The following is an 11,530-nucleotide window of genomic DNA, read 5'->3' as shown; positions in this document are numbered from 1 at the left end:
CATTACCTACTCCAGGGGATCTTCCCAACCCAGGGATTGAATCCATGTCTCTTGAATCTCCTGCATTGGCAGGCAGATTTTTCACCACTAGCACCACTTGGCTGCTGCTGCTGCTGCTGCTGCTAGTCATTTCAGTCATGTCCGACTCTGTGCAACCCCACAGATGGCAGCCCACCAGGCTCCGCCATCCCTGGGATTCTCCAGGCAATTGGCAATCCCCCACAAATGGTTAGCTGGCCCCAAATGCCATGTTTGAAGAGTTCCGCTCGGTCAGTGTACCTGTTCTTCCCTTAGCATCGTCGGCACCAGAACTGAGCGTGCTGCAGTTTCCCTCCTACTGAATGGAGTTTCTTGGGAACTGGAGGTCAGGGTTGTTCCCTGCTCCATCCCCAGCACCTAGAGGAGTTCAAGCACCTTGACTCTCAACTCTGGTCCCACTTGCCCTTGTCCTGTGAAGCCCAGAGCTTCACAGGGAGTTGAAGATGCCTGGCCTCAAGTAAATGATGAAAATAAGAAAACAAGTCAGTTTCCAAAATGAAAACAAAAGTGTGTTTAATTAACGAGTGTACATATGAATGAAAGTCATAATGAGGAATCTCTCACACTTTCATGTACTCATAAAATTATCTTCATAGCCATTAGTGAAAATACTTTTTAAAGATGCACAAAATTTTCTAAGTTCAAATATATGATTTTAATTATTAATATACCAGTTTCCTAGTGCCCCAAGATCAACTGTATAAAATGTAAGCTCATCATCTCAAAAGATCAAAAGCAAGTCAATATTTTCTATATGATTGGTATATATACAGAAAATAATTTAGTATTAACTAAATACCCCCTTTCCCTCCTTATAAATCATTCTTCCCCTTAGTTATAAACAAATTTTTCTACAGTATAAGATAATAGCCAAATTACCCAGTATAGACTTTTCCAAAAGAGAAATGTAATTCAAAAAATAATAAAAAGGGACCATATACCAAGAGATTTGCAACACCATTGAAATTATTTTCTGAACACTGATCGTAGATCTCCTTCCTATCACTACAGACTTCACACAAACACACACAAAACTTTGCATTTCTGTAGTGTTTTTCACTTTTATCTTTCTCCCAAAAAGAAATGTCATTGGAATTACCACTGAACACCAATGTGTGTGTGGAAATAATTCTAATATGTGTAAAAAAAAAAATCAGCACAACATTGTAAATTAACTACACTTTGTTTAAAAATATATTAAAAATTTAGGCATAAGGAAGGATTTACCATAATGTCACCCAAATATTACTGGTGTGAGTTAGGATTAGAACTCAAGTTCTGTCTCTAATTCTGAGTACCACCTGCTTTCTCCCACGCCCCAGGTCTTGTTCCACAGAACGCTACTGGGTATGCCCGGAGTCACTGTGCTCAGGGGTTTCAAACAAATTTTGGAAATGCTGGATTAAACAACACTAAGAAGATTTCCAAATCCGTAAAGTGCCATCATAAAACTCCAGAAAGGAAAGGGAGAATAGAGCATGAATCGTAAATTCAAAGGTCCACAAGACACAAAGCGGGTATAAACATGAGGCTGTAGGTAGGGCAAGGGCTGAAGGATGCTGAGCATCTAACAGGGCCCTGGCCGCATAGGGATGTCACCCACTGTTGCTAGGGCTTTCCTGACAAGTTACAATTTGGGGCATCAGTTTCAGATCTCTATGGTTATGCATATTCTCTTGAATTAAAGAAACAAACATCATAGTTGGAACATAATTTTTTAAACTCTATCAGTCCTGTCCCATTTGTGAAAGCTAGTATACAATGTTTATCAATCTTCTTTGCCCAAACAATGTTTATTCAGAGTCATATTAATTTCTGAGAATTCCACAGAAGTGTGAAAGACATTGCCTTCAAAAACAACCATCCAGCCCTCATGGACCACTTTGGTGTCAGTAACTCTGAACACCCCCTAAATAACTCAAGCATGAGTTATGTCAGGGTTTATTCAAAGCGAAATTCTTTTCCAGCCTTCTTAACTGTTCATGTAGAAATGCTTCATAGTGACTAAAATATCCTTACTTTTAGTCTTCAGCTAACTTTTCTGGAAAAAACAAAAATTTAATTGAGATGTGAAAAAGATACAACATGGGAATTGATTCAATACAGAAAAGACCCCTTATCCTTCCAAAAGAATTTTAAGAATAAAAGTGGTCTGAGGACAATTTAGCCTTTTGGTGGAAACTGGTTAACACTCTCAAACAACACTACTATATTTGCAAACTCACTTTTCTAAGGCAGAAAGCCTTTTTTGCTACTCTGCCCCTCTCCTTTTCCCTTATATTTATTTCTGCCCTGCCACATTCTTAAGATTCCATCAGAGCCTGCCAGTTGTCTACATAAACACCTAGAACTGTAGTACCAATGTAGCAGAAACAGCGTAAATCACATGGCAATGGAGTTTCTTCCCCTGGTGTCTCCGTGGACCACTCACTTCCTTATCTTCTTCTAACTGCTAAAATACCATTCTGGTCCCAGGGAAAGCACTTAATGCCTTCTATTTCCAGATCCCTGAGAAACAAGATCTACCTATAATGGCAAAATCACACTCATTTCTATTTTCCCAATGGGTAAATAAAAATCAGTACAATCCCATGATTTGAAACCCTTGAGGTCCTCAGGAATCTAACATTTGGAGTCACTTAAATAGAAAAAAGAATCATGAGATGCTTTCATGTTAAGTCCTTTAGTCCCAAGCTGGGTTTGCTGATTTTAAGCTGTATTCATTTCTTGACAGTTTGTTAACCAAGGTAGAAGTGTGTTATCTGTCTTCTCAATGAGAATTCTTGATGGGATAACAGGATTCATAGGGTCTAAAGAGAATGTACAGTTCTAAAGAGTACATTTCATGTTTTGGAGAGGGATCTCCAATGACCAGAAAGATTGAGCCACTTTTAGTATAAAAAATTAGGACTGTGTGACAGAGGTTGACTGTGCACAGATGAGCTAGACTCACTCTACCCAATATCCCTGACTCCTTGGAATGCCATGGGAAACCCTGACCAAAAAACTGTCCTGCTGCTTGAAAGGACTCTGACATGGTGATATCTGGTCACTGTCTTCTACAGTGAAGGACATAAGACCTTAGAAGGCCACCAGATCTCAACCTGTGACTTAGAGAGCTTCATCCATAACGTAGATGTTGTCTTCTGCTCGGACAGGCTTCATGGCTGCATTTTTCAAAGCTCCAATGTGAGAATCTTTCAATGGAATCATACTGCAGAAAGAATAACACAAGTAAGAGAAAAGCACCACTCCTCAAGCATGAGCTGCACAGTTGTTTATGTTCAGGCAAGACTAGGTATTTGCATTTCCCAGATGCCAATTCCACAGCCTATGGAATGAAAGCTTTCAGAGTTGTGAATATGAAGTTGCAGGAAAGTCTTAATAATGAGGTGGAAAACCTCAGCAGTCATTAAAAAAAAAAAAAAAAACACCCTGAAATTGGTATCTGTCAAGAGACTCATATAACAGAATAAAAAAATGAAAAATCTAAGAAGACTAGTATCAGGCCTCAAATTAAAGTATTAAACTAGGATGCACATTCTCAAAGATGGTCAGGAACTGGTTTGGCTGGTGTTTTTCCAACTGCGGACTGAGACTAGTGAGGGTTAAATTAAATCTATTTAGTCGTCTATATCTTGTACTTAAGGTGAATATATATATCTAAGTATACAAAATATTAGAGCTACTGGATATAATAAAACAGTACTGTTCCACATAAATCTGCACTGGATCATGGAGTCAAAAATCTTACCATGTCTTACGTGGAAAATTAGAAAGTCATGGGTTACTTGATTTTGTAACATGTACACTCACATATCAAGTATATGAAAAGGTCATTTGTGGAGTTTTGATATTGCTGCATTTTTAGGATGTATATATAGTCACAATTTTAATTACCTAAGCCTTCCCAGAAATAATATGTAAGGCACTGAATTTTCATTAAACTCTGATCTTTAAATGAATTACTTATACATTTGTGGAAGCAGTTTAAGTGTTGGTAGCTCAAAATAAGTCAATGTGATATAGCTCCTCCAAAAATAAAATTATTAGGAAATTTTCCTTTTTGTTTTGTGTTGCTTGTCTATATTATATATTATTTTCTTCAATAAATATTTTCTTTTCTAATTATGAGATAAAAAGTGAACCTTAAAAAAAACCTTAACAGTGAAAGGACAAAAATGAACTAACAGGATGCTATTTTTCATACTTTTAGGTCCATAGGGAGTATTTCTTTTCTTCCATTCTTGGAAGCAGATAGTCAAAAACTCCTAAAAGTCTGGGTTTTGGACTCTAAAAGACCTAAGATGGAATCTTCTACCTGCTGTGTGATGTGACCTTGGATGCCACTTAACATCTCTAAACTTGTTTTCCAATTTGAAACCTGAGATTAATACAAGTGCCTGTCTCACAGGTTTATTGCTGTGAAGGGCATGCCTGCAATAAAAAGTCAGCATTTATGGGACACTTGCAATATGCTGGGGACTGTTCAAGGCATGTTCTGTGGACTGGATCATGTGATTAACTCATACATAAGGAAGGCTGTGTACAAACATCCAAAGAAGGAAAACTAGGAGTAATGGATGGCAGCCTAAGAGGGATGGATTTTATCAAAGAAAGACCTTGCTTAAAGCCTAAACTGGACCAGACGTAGCAGGCTATTTGGATTTGGAAGTAGGTAGTGGGTTCCCACCTTTACAGGTGTTTGGGAAAATGACTACAGGGATGTATACAAAGAGGATTTAACTTTTCATTGGCCAGAGGGATAGATTTGCACAACTGTAAATTCAAATGCCTATGAGGCCACACAGCTAATGTAATTAGCAGAGCAGAGCAGGCTGGGTGTGGAACAAAGGGCAAGGCTGCGCACTATGGAGGATTGGAGGCCGCTGCCTTTGTGCATCTTCAGCCTGGAGCTGTCCTCCTCCAGATCTTTGCAGAGCTGCCTTCTGCTCCCTTGGGGCTCACTCACATAGTCTCTTGTCTGTCTCTGTATTCCCCATGGTATTTCTCTGGAAGTTCTGGAAGTTCCCTGCTTATTCATTTATATGTTTCTGTCTATTCTTCTCATCTCTTCAGAGAATATAATAAGAATTCAATAAACAAAGCACTGAATGAAGTCAAATAACAAACCAACAACTCATTCAAATGGTGCATCAAACAAAATGCAACGTAGTCTCTTGTTTTAACAGGTACGGTGAGAAGTGCTTTTCTGTAGCAATTCTGGCACAATTTCAGGGAAATAGAGATGCTAAAATCATTACTGGAAGGTCGGACAGCTGTGGAGGTGCTCAATAAACTAGATTTTTCAGAATCCTAGAGTATAAAATGGAGAGCTCAAAAGAAAAAGAGGATAGGAACAAAGAAATTTCCCACATTTTTATCAGAGTAAGAATATCAAAAAGCATTGACAAAAAATCTTTCAATCTTACCATAGTAGCCTCGTCTTGTTACCCAGGCAAAGAGATCCTAAATTGTGGGAAAATTAAGAGAAAATTAAGCTTGTAAGCCAAAGAGTTCATGAGATTTCTTTTTTTAATCAAACAAGCATATTATTTCTGTTATTACTTTAATATGAACAAAATCTATATGGACATCAGAGCCTTAAAAAGTTAACTTAACAGAAAGAATGTTTTAAAACAGAAGGAGAAACAAATCAATCTGGACCATTCTCTTATAACTCCAGGTTAACTTTTCTTGAATCTCTAGGAGTCAAATAAGCCCCTTGGTGTAAAGTATCTTGTGTTTATTATGATTAGTATATTCATCCATATGCCCTAGCTTACTTTAATATGATCATATTTCAGTGTAATAAAAATGGGTCATTGTTTTCTCTCACAGATGACAGGTTTTATACACACACACACACACAACTGGTGGAAGGAGACCAGGAGGCACCGGAGGACTCTTGTGAAATCCTTTGCTCTCCTCCTGGCTCTGAAATCATGTACTCTCCCAAAGTCTCATGAGCTTCTTCTGTTAAGTGGGTGCTGTAAAACCCTCAACAATTTTACCTCCTATAAGGACAGAAGTTGGTTCTAGAGAGAATGAGAAAAAGAGGAGTGAAAAGATCTTATATATTATACTGGTTTATTGACTTCCAAATCCCAACTCTACCCAACCAGTGCTAACTCTCCATATTTAATTTCTTCTATGGAGAATTCAAATATAATGTTTCTCTTTATGGGAAAATAGTTTTAAGATTAAAAAGGAACAAGGAAATAATCAAGTAAGTTGTGTGAAATTGAAATCATGTGAGATGTAGGACTACAGGCAGCTTATCTCAAAAATACCCCTGTAGGCACAGTCCTGAGTGACTTACTTTTGCTAATCATGAACACCAAAAGCATGAGCAATAATACCACGACAATAACAGAGATTCCAATGTAGATTCCCTTGTTGGCGATCATCCATGGATCACGTGCCAGCATCACAGGGTAATGAAACATCAGCAGATAAAAAAAAAAAAATCTTGTTAGAATTATGGATAGAAAACATTTCTGAAAGTGATGTACCCAGACACATTTATCTTTATTAATATTTGGTTAGTTCTGGATCATGAGGGGTGAGACCAAATGATCTGAATTTATAACCATATGGGGAAATTCTAAGACAATTTAAAATTCAAAATGTATTTGGAAATGGTAGAAATGTTGTATATCTTTCTTGGTGTAGTATTTACAGATGTGTATACATTTGACAAAATTCAAACTATAATCTTCAAATGAGTCTGCTTTACTATATGTAAATTACACATATTTTTAAAAATTAATAAGGTATTTTCATATATAATCCTCTTATGATATAAGAAAAGAAAACAATTTTTGTTCATATATAAGTTAATATGGTGGTATTACATTTATGTGCTCAGTTATTGAATTTGGCCTTTTGTTAGAGAATTCTTTTTTTTTTAACCTAGAATTCAAGATTCTATATATTTCTTTATAAGTAGACTTGAAGTAGCTGCTCATATACATGGTGCTGCTTAGCAATTAAAATTCTGCACAACTGGAAAAAATACAGTTTTATTTCAGCCTCCTGGTGTGGCTTATAAGGAATCACCTCTTGTGGTAAACCCCAAAATACACCAGGCATCATGTTCGACCCTTTATATAACTTAATCCTAATCCTAAAGATGTCCTGCAGGGAAGGTATCTTAACAGAAGAAGAGTGGAAGACCAGAGAAAAAGATTAAGTCCGAAGTCTCTTCCTGCGTTAGAGTTTAAACTCTGGAGCCAGAATTTCAGCTTAACTTTTACTTAGTTGCTAAAGCTATTTAACCCCTTTGAACCTCTGTTTCTCTGTCATTAGCAGATTAAATAAGGTTCTTGGGAAAGGTACATTATGTAGTTCCTGATGAACAAAATGAGGAATACAGAGGAGGGTGACTTAGCCTCTGAGCTATCCTTGCTTAAAGGGGGGAATAGCCAGTGTCTTGGGAGGAAAAAGCTGTGTTATCACCTTACTTGTTGGTGGTAAAGTGGTTGGATGGAATATGGGATGACAGGAAGCAGGCTTTGCTTCATTTAAAAAAAATATGTTACATAAACTTTTCAGGTTCATTTTAGAATATGCGGCTCAGAGAGAAAAACAAAAATCAATCATAATTCCAACATCTAGAAAAGCCACTATCACCATTTTTCATTAAATATACTCCTCTAGAATTTTATTTCTCCAATATTTCTACTAACAGAAACAGTGACCATATTCAATATATACTACAGCATATACAGTATTTCATTTATTTTTGTGTGTATATATATATATATATATATATATATATTTGGCCATATCACACAGCATGTGGGATTTAAGTACCCCAACCAGGGATCAAACCTGTGACGTCTATATAAAAAGTGTGCAGTCTTAACCACTGGACCGTCAAAGAACCCTACACTATTTTAAAAGTTAGTTTTTTCACTTAACAATTGATACTATTTTCTCATGTCAGTAAATACACTGCGGTGACAACATTGTTAATGGGCATAAGAGGGCATGCTTAATTGACTAAGTAATTAATCTCATTATTGAATATTTAGGTTGTTTATAACATTCCATGATTATAAATAGCAGCAATGAACATCTTTTCTTATACATCTTCACATATTTGCTCAGTTCTCTCCTTAAGGTAGAGTTCAGGAAACTGATTTAGTACTGGGACAGAATATATGCTGTGTGGTTTTCAGGACACCTGGGAGACACTGCAACACCTTCAAGTCAAGACACCAAAAAGCCCATGATTTTGCTACAGCCTATTGTGAACTTGCTTCTATATTGCTTGTTGGTTGTTGTTGTGGTTTAGTTACTAAGTCGAGTCCAACTCTTTTGCAACCTCATGGAGTATACCCGCCAGGCTCTTCTGTCCAAGGGATTTCCCAGGCAAGAATACTGGAGTGGGTTGCCTTTTCCTTCTCCAGCACATCTTCCCACATCAAACCCATGTCTCCCACATTGGCAGATGGATTCTTTACCACTGAGCCACCAGGGAAGCCCAGATATAGCTTTTACTTTCTGCTACACATACCTGTCTGGCAGGTAGAAAGAATCTCATAATTTAGTATATTTGTTTCTTTTTTAAATCCAGCATAATCTGACTATGTAACAATACAACAGTCACTTACATGGTGGCAGTTCTGCTATTTAACAGGCATAAACAAATTCTGTCCATATCCATCAGATCAGTCAGTGCCCATACCGTGAAAGTGATTAAAATCTTGTGGTGGTGTTCGCATTGTCACTAAGGTATGCAGCATAGGCCATTTGACCTCATACTAAATAACCCCATTTTCTTGAGCTGGACTTTTACAATGGCCATGCTGCAATTACTCACCACTTATGATCAGGATTACTTCATACCTAAACTCTTTTTGTTTATTGCTTCTAAGAGTTATTTGCACACAATAAAAGGAAAGTTGTTTCACCCAAGGGAGCCAAAAGAAAACAACCTATTAATAAATTCTTCAAAGAATTCTTCAAAGATGAGGCTTTGATGAACTTCATGAGATTAGAACTCCTTAGATTTTTCTCTCAAGCTAACTGTGAAAATGTATGAGAACATCCTACAGAATCACAAAGTTGTTCAAGACCTTAGGACCTGAATAAGTCATCATACGGGGAGGATTATACATAGAAAGACTTAGCAGTGGCCTCAAAATTTCTCTCTAGAAGGACAATTAACTTGGAAAAAGATTTTAGGGGCATATATTTAAGCAAGCACACTTTCACTGGCATAAAATTTTGAGTTGGGATTGCTCCCATTCCACCACATCACTTCAGGGCATGTTATTTCTCTAACAAGGATCACAGTCTTCCTTGGTAGTAATGTTACTCACTATCCTTGAATTAATTCATTCTTTTTTCCCCAATTTTCTGGCCAGGAGAAAGTCTGTAGTGGGTGTGTTTATGTGTTTGTGTCGTGTGTGTGTGTGTAGAGTACACCATTTTTCAGGTGTTTCTAACAAACTAGTGCATCTATATAAAACTTTTTAAATTAATTAAAGCATCTCTGGGCTTCCCAGGTGGATCAGTGCTAAAGAACCTGCCTGCCAGTGCGGGAGACTCAAAAGATGCGGGTTTAATCTCTGGGTCAGAAAAATCCCCTCGAGGAGGAAATGGCAACCCACTCCGGTATTCTTGCCTGAATAATCCTATTGACAGAGGAGCCTGGAAAGTTATAGTCCATAGGGTTGCAAAGAGTCAGACATGACCCAGTGACTGAACACAAAGTATCCCTATTTAAGAGTCAGATTCATTTCTTCCTTTGTTTTATGGATTACAAAGAATCAATCTGTGGACTAGTCTAGCTTTACAAATAATAATCTCTAAATGTAACTTGCTTCCAGGGAGACATACAAGTGAACAGAGATAAAAAAATAAAAAGGAATATGCTTACAGTTTGAATGCTACAACAAACAGCACTTGGAAACTTTATCACAGTGTGATTCCCACCTGCTAAACAAGAAGGAAAATTAATTAGAATTATAAAGAAATATTAAGTTTTCACTGCAAACACCAATGTATTCACATTGTCATCTGGTATGAATGAGAAAAGTTGAATAATCATATGGCCAGATACTGTAGGCATTGCAGGAATTATACCAAGTCAATGACTTTTATTAATTTAACCTGCAACCTGTGTGTCTTAACCATTTTATCATGCTGCTTCTGCTGATGCTAAGTCGCTTCAGTTGTGTCCAACTCTGTGTGACCCCATAGACGGCAGCCCATCAGGCTCCTCCGTCCATGGGATTTTCCAGGCAAGAGTATTGGAGTGGGGTGCCATTGCCTTCTCCACATTTTATCATGCGGAGATAATGAAACCTTTTTTTGTCTCTATGGAAAAAGGTGCAGGTTCACAGAAAGTTTACCTACAATTTCAAGGAGTCATAGTGGCCCATTCTCAGAGCTAGGTTAAAAATTACCATTTAAGGGAGGTGGTCAGATTTTTCACAACAGCTAAGAAACTGCCAATGAGTGCTCAGAAGCCATTGCGTACCAAAGAGCAGAACTACCCTGTGCAAAATGTATGTTACATTGGTTTTACATTTAAAATATGAGTGAAATGCACTAAGATATCCCAAACAGGTGGCATCCAGCTCCTCCATTATGCGCCAGTGTGCCCAGATATTGATCCAAAAGTGCTATAAAAAACATGTTATGTCAGCCCCCAAGACAAATATAGTGTATATAGTGTGTATATATTTATATATATACTATATGTATATGTATATAGTTATCCTATGTTGGCCTTGGGGCTGAGATAACATATATCATAAATATAACAATATCCTGTAATATAATGTGTTTTTATATTAAAGTTTTAAGTAGTATCCATATACATATTATGTCTTAAAGTTTTGAATATTCAGATTTTAATAGTGTTTTGAAATATCTCTTTTGTCACACAGAACATATACTGTTGACCCTCCTAAGCAACTATAGGTCAAATACAGAATTCTCTCTTTACTGAGTATCTGTTCTATATTAAGCACTCTACAGAATGGGTGGTTTTAAAACACTAAGGATTTGAGTCAGATAAAATTTGACTTCAGTGTTGACAATGTCCCTTACCAGTATGACCTTGATTAAGGTCCTTTACATGTACATTACATATGTATGCATGTAAATGTATAATTTTCTAACTTGGGTAACCTTGAACTGCAAGCTGTTGATAGTACCTGTTTCAGAAAGTAGTCACATTAGATGATGCATGTAAGGTGCTTAATAGCATATTAGAAAAATAGGAGCAATGGAGTGGGGGGACACCATGCAATGGACTTTCAAATATCCTGTCCTTCATTCCTTACAAACTTGCAGTGAGGAATGAAATAACTTGCCCATGGGTGTGCAACTTGAATCTGCCATGGGCGGGCAGTTGAACTGGAAGCTGCTTGGCTCCAAAGCAGAACTAAAGGTCCTTCCCAGTCTGGCAATGGCAAGAAGTAAACCTGCCCTGAAAGAATTAAGTGAGATAACGTACAACAGTTTATTG

At 37.2% G+C, this 11,530-nt stretch overlaps 1 protein-coding gene across 5 annotated transcripts in view; it reads right to left on the bottom strand.

Moving 5' to 3' along the window:
• Nucleotides 1-526: 526 nt before the first annotated feature.
• LOC113895109 (hepatitis A virus cellular receptor 1-like) overlaps nt 527-11,530 on the bottom strand; it is a 36,233-nt gene continuing 25,229 nt past the window's right edge. The window contains exons 8-11 of one of the 5 annotated variants that reach the window (XM_027545847.1): nt 9,932-9,990; nt 6,362-6,434; nt 5,472-5,508; nt 527-3,253 (exon numbers count right to left, since the gene is read on the bottom strand). In XM_027545847.1, the coding sequence (XP_027401648.1) occupies nt 3,151-3,253; nt 5,472-5,508; nt 6,362-6,434; nt 9,932-9,990 (272 nt within the window). In that variant the 3' untranslated portion in view covers nt 527-3,150. The remainder of the gene's footprint in view (nt 3,254-5,471; nt 5,509-6,361; nt 6,435-9,931; nt 9,991-11,530) is intronic. The other 4 variants (XM_027545848.1, XM_027545850.1, XM_027545851.1 and 1 more) reach the window with 4 other exon arrangements.

The sequence above is a fragment of the Bos indicus x Bos taurus genome, chromosome 7, assembly GCF_003369695.1.
Source record: "Bos indicus x Bos taurus breed Angus x Brahman F1 hybrid chromosome 7, Bos_hybrid_MaternalHap_v2.0, whole genome shotgun sequence".
Taxonomy (NCBI): Eukaryota; Metazoa; Chordata; class Mammalia; order Artiodactyla; family Bovidae; genus Bos; species Bos indicus x Bos taurus.
This window is presented reverse-complemented; position numbering and strand designations above follow the sequence as displayed.